The sequence below is a fragment of the Marmota monax genome, unplaced genomic scaffold, assembly GCF_021218885.2.
Source record: "Marmota monax isolate L192 unplaced genomic scaffold, Marmota_monax_Labrador192_F-V1.1 WCK01_AAM20220418_F8-fsc00106, whole genome shotgun sequence".
In the NCBI taxonomy this organism is placed as follows: domain Eukaryota; kingdom Metazoa; phylum Chordata; class Mammalia; order Rodentia; family Sciuridae; genus Marmota; species Marmota monax.
The window spans coordinates 9966623-9987011 of NW_026695218.1; the positions used below are offsets into that span (position 1 = coordinate 9966623).

Sequence of the window (20389 nt, forward strand, 5' to 3'; positions counted from 1 at the left end):
TTCAAAATACAAAAAAGGGCTGGGGCTGGGGCTCAGTGGTCATATGCCCTGAAGTTCAATCCCCAATACCCTCACCTCCAAAAACAAAATTCTGGGGTCTTGGGCATGGCTAATGTGGTATAAGTTGATAAAATCATTTTTAAAAATAGCTTGCAGTATTTGTTAAGAATCTTAAAATGGTTAGGTGTCATGGTACATGCCCGTAATCCCAATGAACTCAGCAGCCTGAGGCAGAACGATCCTAAATTCAAGGCGAGCCTCAGCAGTTTAGTGAGAGTCTGTCTAAAAATGAAAAATAAAAAGGCAGAGCATGGTGTGCACGGCTGTAATCCCAGAGGATCAGGAGGCTGAGGTAGGAGGATCTCGAGTTCAAAGCCAACTTCATCAAAAGCAAGGGGCTAAGCAACTCAGTGAGGACCCTGTCTCTAAATGAAATACAAAATAGGGCTGGGGATGTGAGTCAGTGGTCAAGTGCTTCTGAGTTCTATCCCTGGTGCTCACCCCCACAAAAAAATTAAATTAAAATTAAAAAGGGCTAGAGATGTAGTTCAGTGGTTACCAGAAACACATGGGTTCAATACTCAATACTGCAAAACAAAACAAAAACCAGAATTGAGGAAGTGTTTAGGTCATTCATATGCTCAGATAAAGTACAGAGTGCTCAAACTTGAATTTAAGATAAATAACAATTGTTAGTATAAATACCTCCCATGTAACATTTGGAACATATTTAAAAAAATATTTATTGCGTATTCAGATATTCAAAAGAAAATTTTTTGCTATTCTGGCAATCCTGATGCAATTGTAGTTACTTAAAAATCACAAAACTAGCAAAACAAACTAGTGACAGAAGAAAATAGAATATAGGTCCCTGGAAAGTTAGTTATGATTATCTGAGAGGTGAAAACAGTGGGTGACTTCTTTTTTTTTTTCCTTTTACTTCTATCCCCTACCCTCCAATTTCCTATAAAGAGCATAAAAAGTTTAAATTGTATGTGTAAATGGTTAAGGCTAGGAGCTGGGGATGTAGCCCAGTGGTAAGGCACTTACCTAGCATGAGGCCCTGGGTTCGATCCCCAGCACCAGAAGAAAAAAAAAAACTGTGAAGCTAACTAATATTCTACTGTGTCATGCCACATTTTTTTAATCCATTCGTCTAGGTTGGTTCCACAATTTAGCTATTGTGAATTGTGCTGCTATAAACACTGATGTGGCTGTGTATGTATGCTGTTTTTAAGTCCTTTGGGTATAGACTGAGGAGAGGGATAGCTGGGTCAAATGGTAGTTCATTCTCAATTTTCCAAGGAATCTCCATACTGCTTTCCATATGACTGCACCAATTTGCAGTCCCACCAGCAATGTGTGAATGTACCTTTTTCTCCACATCCTCACCAACACTTATTGTTGTTTGTATTCATAATACCTGATATTCTGACTGAAGTGAGGTGAAATGTTAGAGTAGTTTTGACTTGCATTTCTCTAATTGCTAGCGATGATGAACATTTCTTCATATATTTGTTGATTGATTATATATCATCTTCTGAGAAGTGTCTATTCAGGTCCTTGGACCATTTATTGATTGGGTTATTTCTTTTTTGGTGTTAAATTTTTGAGTTCTTTATATATCCTAGAGATTAGTGCTGTATCTAATGGCTTGTGGTAAATATTTGCTCCCATTCTGTAGGCTCTCTATTCACCTCATTGATTGTTTCTTTTGCTGAGAAAAAGCTTTTTAGTTTGAATCCATCTCATTTGATTCTTGATTTTAATTCTTGTGCCATAGGAGCCTTATTAAGGAAATTGGGGCCTAATCCCACATATGGAGATTAGGACCTACTTTTTCTTCTATTAGATGCAGGGTCTCTGGTTTTATTCCTAGGTCCTTGATCCATTTTGAGTTGAGTTTTGTGCATGGTGAGAGATAGGAGTTTAATTTCATTTTGTTGCATATGGATTTCCAGTTTTCCCAGCACCATTTGTTAAAGAGGCTATCTTTTCTCCAATGCATGTTTTTGGCACCTTTGTCTGATATAATATAATTGTAATTTTGTGGGTTAGTCTCTGTGTCCTCTATTCTGACCATTGGTTTACCAGTCTGTTTTGGTGCCAATACCATGCTGTTTTTGTTACTATTGCTCTGTAGTATAGTTTAAGGTCTGGTATAGTGATGTCACCTGCTTCACTCTTCCTGCTAAGGATTGAGAATAAAATCATGGCATTTGCAGGTAAATGGATGGCGTTGGAGGAGATAATGCTAAGTGAAGTTAGCCAATCCCAACAAACCAAATGCCAAATGTTTTCTCTGTTATAAGGAGGCTGATTCATGGTGGGGTGGGGAGGGGAAGCATGGAAGGAATAGACAAACTCTAGATAGCACAGAGGGGTGGAAAGGGAAGGGAGGGCATGGGGTTAAAAATGATGGTGGAATATGATGGTCATCATTATCCAAAGTACATGTATGAAGACACGAATTGGTGTGAATATACTTTGTATACAACCAGAGATATGAAAAATTGTGTTCTATATGTGTAATATAAATTGTAGTGCATTCCGCTGTCATATATAAATTAAAAAAACAAACAAACCTGTGAAGGTAGCCTAGAAATTAGCAAAGACAGATTGATTATATGTTTTAGAATCCTTAGAAATTAATATCTAGTCAATATATATTCTGCAGAAACGTTTAAATACTGTAAATGATTTGTGATTCAGGTGCACAGATGAACAATTCACTAATGCCTCCAGATGCAGTGAGCAGTAATCTAAGGAAGAGTGGCCTGAAAAAACCCGTGGTTGCTTCTTCATTAAAAAGGCAGGGTAAGTTTCCCTTCCCTAGAATAGGCTGCAGTGGTGTTAAGTCACCCTAAAGTCAGAAGCAGTATAATCAAGACATGCTGCATGTTGTCTCTTCCAAAAAGTGCTGATATTATAAATACTTTTATATGAATTTATCTGAGCTCGGGTCTTTCCTTTTCCAACAATTTCAAATCATGCTCAAAAATAAATTATAACTAAAATCATAGAGACCAAAAATAGATTAATAGATGCTGCCAGGTGTGGTAAATAGAAAGGAATTTTGGGACAGAATTGTTTTATGTATTGTCTGAAGCGGCAGTCACACAAATCTACACATGATAATATTGCATGGAACTATACACAAGTCCATGTAAAACAAGTGAAATATGAATAAGCTCACTGGATTGCCTCCATGTTGTTGTCCTGATTGTGATATTGTACTATAATTTTACGAAATATTATTGGGGAAATCTGGGTGTAGGGTATATAAACTTTAAGTTTCTTATAATTGCATATATAATTATCTCAAAAATGTTTTTGGTTTTGTTTTGTTCGGGGGGTACCAGGGATTTAATCAGTGGCACTCAACCACTGAACCACATCCCCAGCCCTATTTTGTATTTTATTAAGAGACAGGGTCTCGCTGAGGTGTATAGCATCTCGCTTTTGCTGAGGCTGGCTTTGAACTCGCTATCCTCCTGCCTCAGCCTCCCAAGCCACACAGAGGCACTCAACCACTGAGCCACATCCCCAGCCCTATTTTGTATTTTATTTAGAGACAGGGTCTCAGTGAGTTGCTAAGCGCCTCGAGATTGCTGAGTCCGGCTTTGAGTTCACGATCCTCTTGTCTCAACCTTCCGAGCCGCTGGGATTACAGGTGTGTGCCACTGCACCTGACTCAAAAATGTTATTAAACAACATTTGAAAAGCCTTAAAGCTGGGCATGGAGCCAGGCACAGTGGTGCACGCCTGTAATCTCAGCCTCTCAGCAGGCTAAGACAGGAGGATCACAAGTTCAAGGCCAGACTTGGCATTTTAGCAAATCCCTAAGCAACTAAGTGAGACCCTGTTTCAAAATAAAAGAACAAAAAGGGATGGGGATATAACTCAGTAGTAGTGTGCCCCTGGATTTAATCCCCAGTACCAAAAAAAAAAAAAAAAAAAGGTGGGCATGGTAGTGCATGAAAATATTGCATGGAACTCTATGCACACACACCCAGTTACTTGCCAGCTGCTTTGGAAGCTAAGGCAAGAGGGTCATAAATTTGAGGCCAGCCTCTGCAACTTAGTAACATACTATCTCAAAAATGAAAATGGGGGCTGGGGTTGTCCTTAGTGTAGAACACTTGCCTAACATATTTGAAGCCCTGGGTTCAATTCTCAGCACCACATACAAATAAATAAAATAGGGGCTGGGGATGTGGCTCAAGCGGTAGCGCGCTCACCTGGCATGCGTGCAGCCCGGGTTCGATCCTCAGCACCACATACAAACAAAGATGTTGTGTCCCTCGAAAACTAAAAAATAAATATTAAAATTCTCTCTCTCTCTTTAAAAAAAAAAAGTATTTAAAAAAAAATAAATAAAATAAAGATCCACTGACAATTAAAAAATATTAAAAAAAAACGAAAAAGGCTGGGGATCTAACTCAGTGTGGAACGCCACTGGGTTCATTCCCTGTTACCTCCCCCACATACACACACACAAAGGCCTTAGAGATTTCTAAAAACAAATAAACAAAAAACCAAATTATGTCTTTTGTTTTCACAGTGCTGAGGAATGAACCTGGGGCTTTACACATGCTACGATTGAACTACACTTCTAGTCCCTAAATTATATTTTTAAATTAAACATTACTGACATGGGTCTGTGGGTGTAGCTCAGTGGTAGGACACTTACTTAGCATTTGTGAGGCCCTGGGTTCAAATGCCAGCACTATAAAAAAAAATTACTAACATGTTTTGGTAGCAGGTATTTTTTAAAATGTGTATGTGTTCCTTTTATTGCTTCTTACCTATAATGTAGTTGGTATGAGATTCAAAGTAGAAGGAAAAAATAATATATTTTATAATTATGCAGTGAAAAGTATTTGTTGAGAAAGATAAAATATAGACTTTTTCCAAAGTCAGTGAAGCTTGAAAACATATCTAAGAGCAGTGGCATGACTGTTGCTCTGAATTAATGAGACAGAATGACTTAATTTTTTTTTTTTTTCCAGAGATTGAACCCAGGGCGTTTAACCATTGAGCCACATCCTCAGCCCCCCTATTGTTTTTCATTTTGAGACAGGGTCTCAAGTTGCTTAGAGTCTCACTAAATTTCTAAGGGTGGCTTTAAACTTGAGATCCTTTGATCTCAGCTGCTGGGATTACAGGCATGTGGCACCACAGCCAGTAGAATGACTTAATTTTGAACATAATTTATGAATTTAAATGTATCTCTTCTCTACTCAGAATTACCTAAGCTTGAAAATTTTGTGTTTTCTTTTTTTTTTTTTATTGGTTGTTCAAAACATTACAAAACTCTTGACATATCATATTTCATACATTAGATTCAAGTGGGTTATGAACTCCCATTTTTACCCCAAATACAGATTGCAGAATCACATCGGTTACACATCCACATTTTTACATAATGCCATATTAGTAACTGTTGTATTCTGCTACCTTTCCTATCCTCTACTATCCTCCCTCCCCTCCCCTCCCATCTTCTCTCTCTACCCCATCTACTGTAATTCATTTCTCTCCTTGTTTTTTTTCCCATTCCCCTAACAGCCTCTTATATGTAATTTTGTATAACAATGAGGGTCTCTTTCCATTTCCATGCAATTTCCCTTTTCTCTCCCTTTCCCTCCCACCTCATGTTTCTGTTAAATGTTAATCTTTTCCTCCTGCTCTTCCTCCCTGCTCTGTTCTTAGTTGCTCTCATTATATCAAAGAAGACATTTGGCATTTGTTTTTTAGGGATTGGCTAGCTTCACTTAGCATAATCTGCTCTAATGCCATCCATTTCCCTGCAAATTCCATGATTTTGTCATTTTTTTAGTGCTGCGTAATACTCCATGGTGTATAAATCCACATTTTTTTTATCCATTCATCTATTGAAGGGCATCTGGGTTGGTTCCACAGTCTAGCTATTGTGAATTGTACTGCTATGAACATCCATGTGGCAAGCTTGAAAATTTTGGAATCAACTGTTCATATAAATTATATAGAAATAATTTGGTTCAATTTTGGCAGTATTTATTGAATACTTGTTGTGATGTGGCTGGCCATATACTATGACTGACAGATTAAAATCAGGACATCAGCCTTACTCTTATACCCTGAATTTAAAATAAGACCAATACACGCTATATGGTATTATAATATTGAATATCTATAACTGTTTTATTGAGAACTTGCACCTTCTATTTATGGTTTTGGATAGTCAGGAAGTAAACATAGACAATATCAAATAGAAGATTTTGAACAATTTTTCATCACTTCTTTCAGTGCAAAGAAAAAAGATGTTGAGTGTTGTGGCGCATTCCTATAATCCCAGCAACTCAGGAGGGAGGCAGAAGGATTACAAGTTCAAGGCCAGCCCCAGGAACTCAATGAGGCTTTAATAAAAAATAGAAAGGGCTGTAGTTGTGGCTCAGTGGTTAAGTACCTCAGGATTCAGTCCCTTGTACTAAAAAAGAAAAGGACAATGGCCTCTATTCAAATTATCATTGTATGTATTTACATATAATTTTAGTTTAAATGAATAGTAGTTATGGCAATGTTTGTTTATTTATTTATTTTGGTACTGGAAATTGAACCCAGGGTGCTTTACCATTGAGCTACTTCCCCAGTTCTTTTTTGCGGGGGGTGGGGGGCGTGGGGGGGTGTGGGGGGGTGGTACCAGGGATTGAACTCAGGCACTCAACCATGGAGCCACATCCCCAGCCCTATTTTGTATTTTATTTTATTTTTTTAAATGAGAGTTTTTTCTCTTTTTTAACATTTATTTTTTAGTTGTGGGTAGACACAATACCTTTATTTTATTAAATAAAATAAAGGTATTGTGTCTACCCACAACTAATAATACCTTTATTTTATTTTTACGTGGTGCTAAGTATCGAACCCAGTGCCTCACACATGCTAGGCAAGTGATCTACATCTGAGCCACAACCCAAGCCCTCTGTTTTGTATTTTATTTAGAGACAGGGTCTCACCGAGTTGCTTCGCACCTTTCTGTTGCTGAGGCTGGCTTTGAAACCTTGATCCTCCTGCCCCAGCCTCCTGAGTCTCTGGGATTATCGGCATACACCACTGCGCCTGGCCCCAGTTCTTTTTATTTTTTGAGACAGGCTCTACTAAGTTTCTTAGGGTCTTACTAAATTGCTGAGGTTGGCCTCAAACTTGCAATTCTCCTGCCTCAGTTTCCCAAGTACTGGGATTACAGGCATGTACCACCATGTCTGGCACATGTGAAGATATTTTAGAAGAAATAGAGTAGAATGGTAGATCTGTGAACGATTTGTGAATTTGGAGGTCATCCAGATTCATTCCCTCATATTAGAGAAGAGGAAGTTGAGACATGGATCCTGGGTACATGATGGAATGGGGATCCTATGTCCCACAGTCTCTAGACTCTGAACTCTGTACCCATCAAACTCACCACTTGTTACGTTATTTCCCAGTAATATTATTTTTTAGTTTTCTATGGACACAACATCTTTATTTTATTTATATGTGGTGCTGAGAATCGAACCCAGCGCCCCACGCATGCTAGGCGAGCTCGTTACTGCTTGAGCCACATCCCCAGCCCCTTCCCAGTTGTTTACTCTAGGGCTGTAAGATTTGACCCTTTCAGGGGCTGGGGATGTGGCTCAAGCAGTAGCTCACCCATCTGGCATGCATGCGTCCCGGGTTCAATCCTCAGCACCACATACAAAAAACAAAGATGTTGTGTCCGCCAATAACTAAAAAATAAACATTAAAAAAATTCTCTTAAAAAAAAAACAGATTTGACCCTTCCATTTTATAATGAATTAGCATTCCGTTTGCATTTTAGAATACAAAGTTTTAGAGTTAAGTGTAAAGGTATCATAGCAACTCCTAGTTGAGTTACTAAGGCATCACTCAGTTGATTCTGTACTTAACCTTGATAGGAAACAAATAGCTTTATAATTGAGAGGGCTTAAGCAAATAGGTTAGTACTCAGCAGGAATAGAACTGATTATAGATCTCTGAAGCAGCCATTATATGAGACCATGTTATTAAAATCTACTAACTGCTGTGCATGGTGGCACATGCTTGTAATCCCAACAGCTCAGGATGCTGAGGCTGGAGGATTTTGAGTTCAAAGCCAGCCTCAGCAAAAGCAAAACGCTTAGCAACTCAGACCCTTTCTCTAAACGAAATAGGGCTGGGGATGTGGCTCAGTGGTTGAGTGCCCCTGAGTTCAATCCCTGGTACCCCACCAAAAAAAACCTACTTTCTATGGTTAATAACCTTAAACCTACTAGTCTTTAAGAACTTTCATTTATTTTTCTCAATGATTTCTTTAAAAACAATAGGTCTATTGAATTATCACACTGTCCCCCATACATATGTATAGTTATTATGTTAATTAAGAAGCAAAACCTAGGGCTGGGGCTATAGCTCAGTGACAGAGCTCCCATCTAGCACATGTGAGGCACTGGGTTCGATCCTTAGTACCACATAAAAATAAACAAATAAAATAAAGGCATGCTGTTCATTTACAACTACCAGAAAAATTTTTTTAAACAAAAGAAAAAACAATGTCCCAGAATCTGTTTCACTTACTCCCAACTACTTTCTTTGAATTTCAGCTTCATGTACTTTTTTCTGTACAAACTCGATATAACTTTTTCAAACTTTAGTTATTTATTCTGAAAGAAATAACATTGAGAAGAAGGTTTTTTTTTCTTCTTCTTCTTCTTCTTTTTCTAGCATGTGGCCAGCTGTTAGATGAGGCACAAGTGACCCTATCCTTCCAAGACTGGCTGGCCAGTGTGACAGAACGTATTCATCAAACCATGCACTATCAGTTTGATGGTAAGTATTGGTCATCCAATTGGGCTGTTGCATTAAGTAGAAGAAATTAATGTAATTTTGCTATAGTTCTACTCTGTTTTGATAAGAAAAATAAGTGCACTTTAATCCAGAGAGCGTTGGGCCACATGAAAGTAGAAAGTTGATAGAAAGGAATAATCATAACTAAATCATTTATTTAATCCTAATTAAAGTTTAGCACCTACAAAATGAGTTTAGACATAGAAGAGAAAACACAGCAAATAACAAGTAAAGGTAGATTCCCTTGCTCTTGTCTATGTGTTTTATGTGTTTGGTAAAAGAAATAGCAAAGCTTTAAAATAGATTATTCTAACCCTCAAACTTAAAATCAAAGTGTGGGGAAGGGGGGCTTAGAGAAAACCTAAACATGTGAGACTGAAATAGTTATATCAAATTACATAAACATGGTACCAGAAGTGGTGGTGCACACATGTAATCCCCAGCTACTTGGGAGGATGAGGCAGGAGAATTACAAGTTTGAGGCCAACCTAGGTAATTTAGTGAGACCCCCGTCTCAGTTTAGAAAATAAAAAGGTCGGGAGATATAGATCAGTAGTTCAAACTCCAGTACTGGTGCGGGGGTGGATTATATAGACATGCTAACGAATATTGGAGAGTGCAGGCTGGATTTGGGTGTGATTTGTTGTAGCCTAATGGAACTCATTGATGTCAGAGGCAGGTACTCAGCTGTCCTTGCCCATCACCTTGAACACATCCTCAGTGGATGGTTTCCAGGCTTTGTTCAGTGCTTTTTGAGCTCATAACATAATACTTTTTATTGCTTTTAGTTCTGTGTTCTAGCTACATGGTAGGTGTGGTTTCATTTCCAAAAACCAGTCCCTGCCACTGCATACACATAGACCCCTTGACTTGCTTAACAAGTCTTCTTTTTTCCAAGCAATACATCTCAATTCATCAAACACTCCTCATAACATCTTCACAGACCTCATATCATCTTGATGTTATTTGTTGAATATATTCTAGCTAATGAACAGCATTTTAAAAAATAAAGATCCTCGGGACTGGAGTTGTAGCTCAGTGGTAGATCACTTGCCTTGCATGCATGAGACACTGGGTTCAAATCTCAGCACCACATAAAAATAAATAAATAAAAAATATTGTGTCCGGGCTGGGGATGTGGCTCAAGTGGTAGTGTGCTTGCCTGGCATGTGCGCGGCGCTGGGTTTGATCCTCAGCACCACATACAAATAAAAATAAAGATGTTGTGTCCACTGAAAAACTTTAAAAAAAAAATATTGTGTCCATCTATAACTAAAAAAAAATATTTATAAATAAATAAAGTTCCTTGAAACAGAGCAAGATGGTACATATATGTAATCCCAGCAACTTCAGAGACTAAGTCAAGAGGATCACACATTTGAGGCCATGTCTCAAAAAGAAAAGGAGCTGGGGATGTAACTCAGTGGTAGCACACCACAGGTTCCAACCCCAGTACCAATAAATGAACAAAATGAGAATTCTGGGGAGCAAGAAAAATAAATTCCAAGTTTTCCTTAAACATTTCTCCCAAGGGCTAGTGCAAGCAGAGAGAAAACATCCAAAACCATGTGGATAAACACAGAAATTTGACCTTCATAAATTTTTTTTTTAAATAAAAAGAAATTTGACCTTCCTGGATGTACCTCTTGACTTTTTGTTGGCCCAGGTTTCTTTGAGAGATCTCAGTACTTTTCAAATATTTTACCTGTCTTCAGAGCATTCTTAGAACAACTGATGCTTACTGGATAAGCAGTGTCCTAGTTTTGCAGTCTCTCAGCAATCATTTTCCTGACCATCCAGGTAAGAGCATACTTTGCTTAGATATGAATGCAAATAGCAAAGTGACCAGGGATAGTGAGCAGGAATGAATCAAGTAGATGCAGATGATTAGGTTTTCCTCAGCTTGGCCTCAATGTTCTCAGCTCATTTCACATATCCTTTAAGGGAAAAAAATGAGCATGGTGATATTTACAAAATTGGGGATTCAAAAGTTATCCTTAATGGAAAACAAGGGTCTGCCATGTGTTTTATGATTGAAGGGCACAAGAATAGGGATGATGACTTCTTGACTCATAAAGGTCCATCTGAGCCTTATTTTTGCTTCTGTGTAAAGAAACTCCAGGAGTGTGGTTGTTACTGCTCCTTCATTTCTCTTCCTTTACCTCTCTCTGCACATCAGAAAGCCCACTGAGTTTTTTAAATGACTTCCTTCTTATTTCTGTAGGCAAACCAGAGCCACTGGTGTTCCACATTCCTCAGTCCTTTTTTGATGCGCTGCAACAGAGAATATCAATAGGAAGTGCAAAAAAACGTCTCCCCAACTCTACCACAGGTACAGAATTCTCCTTTAGGAATAGCAATGGATATTTGACCTTAGAGAATTATTGAGAAAAAATTTGTGTAGAACTTTCTAGACATGCTTGGAGCATGAAGCCTTCAATAATTTGCTCTTGGAATAGTGACCACACTCTTCAAAGGCCCTTTTCTTACTTATTCCAGTAAGAGGTTAGAAGAAAAATTAAGAAAACATAAGCTTGGTAAAAGAACAATTAAGAGCACAGCAGGGGGCTGGGGATGTGGCTCAAGCGGTAGCGCGCTCGCCTGGCATGCGTGCGGCCCGGGTTCGATCCTCAGCACCACATACAAACAAAGATGTTGTGTCCGCCGAGAACTAAAAAATAAATATTAAAAAAAAAAATTCTCTCTCTCTAAAAAAAAAAAAAAAAAAAAAGAGCACAGCAGGACCAGGTGTGGTGGCCACACCTATAATCCCAGATACTCCAGAGGCCGAGGCAGGAGGGTTGTAAGTTTGAGGCCAGTCTCTGCAATTTAGCAAACCTTGTCTAAAAAATAAAAAGGGCTGGAGTTGTATTTTAGCTATAGAGCTCCCCTGAGTTCAATTCCCTGTACTGTAAGATAGATAAACGATTGAATGATGATAGATAGGTAAGTAGGTAAGTTTGAAATTTCTAAGTAGGAACTAATTTCTGCAAAAGCATTGCAGGCCCTAGTAGTTATTTGGACCAGCTTCTTGGAAGTAGATTATATATAAATTAAAACCTTTTGGTTTTTAAAATCTTTTTTTTTTCAACATTTGATAAAGGGGAGTAATTTATAGGCTTTGAACTTTATATATTTGGTGCTGGGAACTAAATCCAAGACCTTACACATGCTAAGAATGGACTCTACCACTGAGATACATACCTAACTCTAACACTTTATTATATTGTTCCAGTGCTTATTAACATCTCTCTTCTAGGGATCTCAAGACACTTATTAAATAGTACAGGAAATAAGGAAAGGAAATGGATGAAAAAAAATATTATTGGGCTGGGGATGTGGCTCAAGCAGTAGCGCGCTCGCTGGCATGCGTGTGGCCCGGGTTCGATCCTCAGCACCACATACAAACAAAGATGTTGTGTCTGCCAATAACTAAAAAATAAATATTAAAAAAATTCTCTCTCTCTCTCTGTCTCTTTAAAAAAAGAAAAAATATATTATTTAGTGGCAAATGGCCAAGAGTAACTACACGAAGAAACCAGTGTTATTCAGTAAATTATTCTTTGAGTTTTAACTCATTTTTTGAACATTGCAAGCTGTGAGTCACTATGTTTGGGGACATATAAATCTTTGTGTTCATAGCTTAACAATCTGACTTTTGAAGCAGTGTAGAGTCTTTCTTCCAGTTTAAACTTGAGACCTAATACAGTAATTTCAACCCATCCATTGGCTATTTTTCTAGGCTCTTTGGTGGAACTACATATAATCTGGCATGTAGGCAGTGGATTGGCAGGATTGGCAGTCATGTTAGAAATCTTAAACTCCATGTAATTGTTTGTTTGTTTGTTTTTTGAGGTGCTGGGGATTAAACCCAGGGCTTCATGCATGTAAGACAAGTGTTTACGTAATTATTTTAAAGACTATAATTTAATTTAAGCTGTAACATCTGAAGTAGTAAGAGTCTATTTTAAAGTGGAGTCCTGTGCACATACCTTTACAAGTTTCTAAGGTATCAAAAATAAGTAGGATCTCAAAAGGAGCACTAGAGACTTCACATAGCAGAAATCTTTATCACTGGATTTGTCACATATCTGCCAAACCCTGCTATATATTTTAAAGTGTTGAGATTTGGGCTGGGATTGTGGCTCAGTGGTAGAATGCTTGCCTAGCATGTGTGAAGTACAGGGTTTGATCCTCAGCACCACATAAAACAATAAATAAATAAAATAAAGGTATTGTGTCCATCTACAATGAAAAATAAATTTTTTTAAAAGTGTTGAGATTCGATGAGTGCAGTGGTGCACATCTATAAATGCAGTAGCTTGAGAGGCTGGCACAGGAGAATCACAGGTTTAAAGGCAGCCTCAGCAACTTGGTGAGCCTCTAAGCAGCTGGGCTGGTACAATTTCTGATACCCAAAGAAAAACTAAAGTGTTGAGATTCTAGGTCACAGCAGTGAAAAAGCTGACTAAAACATAGGGTCTAACAGTCTTATAGGAAAGTTCTTTCTGTAATATTCCACAAAGCTATCTGCTTAATCCTCCCATGAACTTCCTAATCTTTTGGTGGACACCCTGGGAGTTGGGGCTCCCTGCAGTATGTGCCTAAAGTGGCAGAGGTTTACCAGGACAGAACTTAGATTGAGACATGCTTCAGTTAAATGTAAGAGTTAGTACTGTGTGCCCCTGGATGAAATTGTTAGGCTCTCTATGCCTTAGTTTCTTCACCTATAAAATAGAGATAATACTAGTACTTACTTCATAGTTTTATTTTGAAGATTAAATTTGGCACTTGTAAGCATTTGGCATACAGTTGCTATTATTATGATGCATGATTGTAGTTAGCCTTTGAGGATTGTGGTAAGCTTTTTCCCCCTCTATAATAGATAATAGAAAGAAGAACAGGCAAGAAAATATTCTGTGAGATGTGATTATCTCACTTTTTTTTTTTAATAGCAGTGGACAAAAACCATGTAAGGAAGTCATTGCCATACAGTATGATTCATGCAACAATAAAAATATGTTCAAGATTAAAAAAAAAGTGTTGAGATTATATAAGGAAAAAGTAGCATTGCATTGAACTCTAGAAATTGAGTAACAAATACAGTGAAAGGGAATGGTATTGTCTGGTAGTCTAATTTTGTCCCTTTTTTACATTGAAGCTTTTGTTCGAAAAGATGCCTTGCCACTGGGAACCTTTTCCAAGTACACCTGGCATATCACTAATATTCTACAAGTTAAGCAAATCTTAGATACCCCAGAGGTAAGAGTTTATTTCTACAGTAGTGGGAGGGCAGGGAGGGAAGCTAGTGTAGGGAGTAAGTTTGCAGCAGTTCCCTGAGATCTTTGCCAGTTCTGAGTTCCTTTTTTTCATGCCAGAGGTTATTCAGAAGTAGTTGTTACAGTTCTGACTCTGATTTTACTGGGTATTCCCATTTTAAAAAATTGTCATAAACAGATATGGTGGCACATGCCTGTAATCCCAGCTACTTGGGAGGCTGTGGCAGGAGGATCACAAGTTCAAAGCCAGCCTAGACAACTTCCTGAAACCCTGTCTCAAAATTAAAAAAAAAAAAAAAAAAATTCTAAGGGCTAGAGATGTAGCCGATGATGAAGTGCTTGCCTTGCATGCACAAAGCCATGGTTTCAATCCCACCAACAATAAAAAGATGTCTTAAAGTATAATTTTTCTCTGCCTTCAGATTCAGAAAGCAGGGTCTTATAAATTCAGTAATGATCCCATAGTAGCTATGATGACCCCTAGATTTGATTAGCAGGCAGCTAGAAAGGATATGAGTTACTTTAGATGATGTACTCTTTGTAAAGTCAAGTGGGTACAATTAAACCCTCCTTCCCAAAGTGTAATTTGGTTCTTGCAAGAGAAATGGCCCTTAATTATCATTGTCTTTCACCAGGGACACAATAGACATTTTAAAAATTTTCAAACAGATCTCGAAAATTTGAGAAGAAATATTGTAGAAAATTCAGCATAGTGTGATTTGATACATTAAGACTACCTCAGTGGCAAAGCATTTTTATGTTCAGAAAAAGAATAAGTTGTTTGGTAGCTATGGAACTTTCCTATGAACCCAGGAAAAGGCCTGTATTAGCACTAAAGACTTGGGAACTTTAAATGCAGGGTGTCCAGAGGCAGCTCCTAGCCTAGAATAGGTGGCATTCAGGAAAGCATCAAAGCAACCCAAGGCAAAGGCAGGTTAGGAGAAAGAGCCAGTGATCATTGACCAGCTTCTCCTGGTCATTATTTACCTACATTGTCTCTTTTACCCTCCCAGCCATGCATGGGTAGGCACTGAGTTTTGCAGATGAGAAAACAGGCCCTGAGAAGTTAGCTTGCTCAGGGCCACCCTGCTTTTTGGTTCAGACTCTATCTGGCTCAGTCCTAGGACAGTGTGAAGCACACAGGATGTGAGGTGAGCCATAAGTGCTATCAAAACACTGTTCAGAAGAAAGCTGCCAGGAGGGGAAGTAATGAAACTGATTTTAGAGCATGTCTGTGTCAGTAGCAGTCCTGTAGTTGTGAAGATCTTACAGGTTCAATTGGTATATGATTTTGCTGGAGTTCGAATTAAGGAAAGCCAGAAATGATGTAAAGGAGAAAAGGCAGATTTGTGAACAGGATTTACTCAGAAATACAAAGGAAAGTTGTAATTCATTGGCACTTAACAAGAAAGAAGGAATCGTAAAAGATTTATTGCCATCCAGGTATGTGTCTACTTTGAAAGTTTTCCATGTCTCACCTTTCTTCTTTTGTCCTGGTATCCAGATGCCCTTGGAAATCACCCGTAGCTTTATCCAGAACCGAGATGGGACTTATGAGCTGTTTAAATGCCCCAAAGTGGAAGTGGAGTGCATAGCAGAAACTTACGGTCGCATAGAAAAGCAACCAGTGCTGCGACCCTTGGAACTAAAAACTTTCCTCAAAGTTGGTGAGTTTCTTCCTTCAGGGGTCATCTCTGTACATTACACTCTCTGAGGCTTTAAATTATTTATTTATTTAGTTAGTTAGTTAGTTAATTATTTTGGTACCAGGGATTGAACCTGGGGCACTTAACCACTGAGCCACAACCCAACCCTTTTTATGTTTTATTTTGAGACAGGGTCTCGCTAAGTTGCTCAGAGCCTCACTGAATTGCTGAGGCTGGCTTTGAACTCACAATCCTCCTGCCTTAGCCTCCCAAGTCGTTGGGATTACAGGCATGCACCACCACATCTGGCGCTCTGAGGCTTTGAATCTTGACTTTAATCAAAAAAAGACACATATATTCATTTCATAAAGGCAGTGATGGGTTAAGTATTTGGTCTCATTTGAGCCACTGCTTCAAAATAAAATTACAGAAGTCATACATGTTAGAGAAATAGAGTCTCTCTGGAGAAAAATTATAGATTTCATTATAGAACATAAAGGACTAAATTTAAAACCACATTTAATCCCCACCCCTCCATGCAGTAGGGAGCATCACTGTTAAGTTCTTGGTGCATATTCAGACTCTTCTGTACATTAAGAGTTTCCAAAACATGGGATGTACTTCTGCTGCTTTTTTTTTTTTTTACTTATTACTACATGATGAACTGCTTTCCATGTCTTATCTTTTTTTTTAGTTGTAGATAGACACAACATCTTTATTTTATTTATTTAGTTTTCTATGTGGTGCTGAGGATCGAACCCAATGCCTCACACATGCTAGGCAAGCGCTCTACCACTGAGCCACAACCCCAGCCCTCCATGTCTGTCTTTAATGTTATTTTTTTAAACTTTTTTATCATTATTTTAAAATATACATAGTAGAAAATTTACCATTTTTATTTATTTTTTAATTTTTTTACTGAGAGTTGAACTGAGGGGCACTTTACCATTGAGCTACATCCTCAGCAGCCCTTTTTATTTTTCATCTTGAGACAGGGTCTTCCTAAGTTGTTTGAGCTGGCCTCAGCCTCCTGAGTCACTGGGATTACAGGTATGCACCACCACACCAGTTTAAAACTACTTTTTTTTTTTTTAAAGAGTACCAGGGATTGAACTCAGGGACACTCAACCACTGAGCCACATCCCTGGCCCTATTTGTATTTTATTTAGAGATAGGGTTTCATGAGTTGCTTAGTGCCTCACTTTTTTGTTGAGGCTGGCTTTGAACTCATGATCCTCCTGCCTCAGACTCCCAAGTCACTGGGATTACAGATGTGCGCCACTGCACCCAGCTTAAAACTATTTTTTAGTGTACAATTATTTTGCATTAAGTACATTCACATTGCTGAGTAACCATCACTTAATCTTCAGAACTTTTTATTTTCTTTAACTGAACTCATATTCTGGGCTGGGAATATAGCTCAGTTGGTAAAGTGCTTGCCTTGCATGTATAAGGCTCTGGGTTCAATCCCCAACACCACACACACACACACACACACACACACACACCAAAAAAAAAATTGAACTCATTTTCTGCTCTCCATACCTGCCTCCTCCAAATCCCTAGCCACCCACCTTCTACTTCTGTCTCTGAGTTTAACTACTCTTAGTACCTACATAAGTGGAATCATACAATATCTGTTCTTTTGCACCTGTTTATGTTACTTAGCATAAGTTCTCTCTAAGGTTCGTAGCTTAAGTCAAATCTCCTTCTTTCATAAGGTGAATAACATTCCATTGTATGTATATATACCTTTTTGTTTATTTATTCATCTGTAGATGTACACTTGGATTGCTTCTACATTTTAGCTATTGTGAATACACAGGGTTTTGTTTGTTTGTTTGTTTGTTTCATTTTTTGTGGGTTATGTGGTGCTGGAGATTGAACTCAGGGCCTTGGGCATGCTAAGCACATGTTTTATACTGAATACGCCCCCAACTTACAGTGTTATTTATGTATGTATGTCTGTATTTTGGTACTGGGGATTGAACCCAGAGGTGCTTTATCATTGATCTACATTCTTAGCCCATTTTACTTTTTATTTTGTTTTGAGACAGGGTCTCATGAAGTTGCTTAGGGCCTCACTAAGTTGTAGAGACTGACTTTGAACTTGTGATCCTCCTGCCTCTGTCTCCTGAATTGCTGGGATTATAGGCAAAGAAAAAAATACATTAAGACATATAAATATATGTGTGTATATGCATATATATATATATATATACACACATGTATATAAAATTCATTCATTGGAATGTCACCTAATCAATCCCCTACTTATGTTGTTTCAAACTTTTTTCTATTAACTAAAACAGTACTGAAATTAGCTTCCTCATAAATAAACTTTTCTTATTTTCTAACTTATGTAGGATATTCCCTGGGATAAAGTCCTAAAAAAGAAATTGGAGGGTCAAAGGTTATGTATATATTAAGGCTTTTATCCATCAGCTCTCTAGAAAGATTGTAATATTTTTAGAATGTATTCCTGCTAGCCATGTTTAAGCGTTTCTTGGACTAGGGCTATAATTCATTGGTAGGGTGCTTGTCTAGCATGCACAGGGCCCTGGGTTCAATCCCCAGTACTGTAGAAAGGAAAAGGAAAAAAAAAAAGGAGAAACTCTTTTTTAATTTTTGTTGATTTGATAGATTAAAAAAATTTTTTCTCTTTTAATTTGCATTTTCCTCAAATATTAAAGAGGGTTAACTTTGCATATTTATCATTTGTGGTGTTTTTTATTTTTAAAATATTTTTTAAGTTGTCCATGGACCTTTTTTTTAATTTCATTTTTTTATTCATTTATATGTGGTGCTGAGGTTTGAACCCAGTCCCTCACATGTGTGAGGCAAGCACTCTGCCACTGAGCCATGGATTTTTTTATTATTAAGGAAATTAAATTCAGAATGAACACACATACACAAAAAGAAATCTTTAGGCCTAGATGTTTCACTGGGAGAATCCTATCAAAAGTCATTTCTGGGGCTGGGGATGTGGCTCAAGCGGTAGCGCGCTCGCCTGGCATGCGTGCGGCCCGGGTTCGATCCTCAGCACCACATACAAACAAAGATGTTGTGCCTGCCGAAAACTAAAAATAAATAAATAAATATTTAAAAAAAAAAAAAAGTCATTTCTGTTTGATGAATTGGTTTTTTTGTTTGTTTGTTTTTAATTAGGGTATTTATGCAATAATGTCTATAAAAAGCATTTAATTAGCAATTGCTTTGTGCCAGGTGTTATTTTAAATGGTTTATATAGCCTGGCATAGTGACACACACCTGTAATCAGGAGGCTGAGGCAGGAGGATCATAACATTTGAGACCAGCCTCAGCAATCTAGTGAGACCTTCAGAAACTTAGCAAGACTCTGTCTCAAAATAAAAAATAAAAAGGGCTAGGGATGTGGCTCAGTAAAGCACCCCTGGGTTCAATCCCCAGTACCAAAAAAAAAAAAAATTAAAGGCTTTATATGTGCCTTATATTACCTCATTTAATGCTCATCAGTCCACTGAGAGGTAGATTTCATGATCTCCATTTACAGAGGAAGAAACAGAGGAGAAGGTCAGTGCAGCCCCCCCGGCCCCAGGGTTACCTACCTAGTAAGTGGTAGTGCTGCTTCAACCTCACACCATTTTGGACTCCAGAGCCTGCACCAACCATCTAGTATTCAACTTTCTTTCCACTGACTATACTATAAGCCCTTCCAAGGCAGTGAACTGTGACACTCCTGTTAATCACTGTACCACATGGTCTAATGATGGCTAAATGCCTGGTCATAATAGGTACTCATTAAAGACTTGTTAAATGTCTGAATGAATGCTAGGCATATTGGGGCATTTTCCTTTTTTTTTTTTTTTTTCCCTTACATCAGTCATAGTTTTAATTATTTTTCTAGCTTTGTGATCTATCTAGCAGGCCCCTTCTTTTCTTTTAACTGTGTATTATTCCAGGGGAAAATTATAATTTATAATTATTTTGACAGATTCTTATGAACATATTCTTAGGTATATTACATTTTTTTGTTGCTCTTGTTTCTAACTTGTTATTGCCACTGTATGGAAAGCTCTTGGTTTTGGTATACAGTAATACCCTTATCTGCAATTCTGTTTTCTGTAGTTTTAGTTACCCTCAGTCAACTTCTATCTGATAGAATGTTAAATGGAAAATTACAGAAATACATAATTCATAAGTCGCTTTTGTTGTTGTTGTTTGTTTTTCTGTATGGGGGATTAAACCCAGGGTTGCTTAGCCACTGAGCTAGATTCCCAGTTCTTTTTTATATTTTATTTTGAAAAAGGGTCTCACCAAGTTGCTAAGGCTGGCTTTGAACTTGTGATCCTCCTGCCTCAGCCTCTTCAGCTGCTATGACTTCAGGCATGCAACACTGCTCCCGACACAACAATTTATAAGTTTGAAATTGCACATCATTCTGAGTAGCATGATGAAATTAGGTGTTAATCTTTCTCCCTACCACCTGGGATGTAAATCATCCCTTTGTCCAGTGAATCCATACTATATATATAACCTGCCCATTGGACACTTAACAGCTATCTCAGGAGCCAAAATTATTTATTTATTTATTTTTGCAGTGCCAAGAGTTGGACCTAGGGC

At 37.9% G+C, this 20389-nt stretch overlaps 1 protein-coding gene across 7 annotated transcripts in view; it reads left to right on the plus strand.

The window, feature by feature from the left end:
* The window catches only part of CUNH2orf42 (chromosome unknown C2orf42 homolog), a 35471-nt gene that overhangs the window by 11999 nt on the left and 3083 nt on the right, over nt 1–20389 (plus strand). For 5 of the 7 annotated variants that reach the window (XM_046432367.2, XM_046432368.2, XM_046432365.2 and 2 more), the window contains exons 5-9: nt 2713–2817; nt 8740–8844; nt 11087–11194; nt 14024–14124; nt 15646–15808. In XM_046432367.2, the coding sequence (XP_046288323.1) occupies nt 2713–2817; nt 8740–8844; nt 11087–11194; nt 14024–14124; nt 15646–15808 (582 nt within the window). Of the gene's footprint in view, nt 1–2712; nt 2818–8739; nt 8845–11086; nt 11195–14023; nt 14125–15645; nt 15809–16782; nt 16838–20389 lie in introns of all 7 variants that reach the window. The other 2 variants (XM_058575090.1, XM_046432370.2) reach the window with 2 other exon arrangements.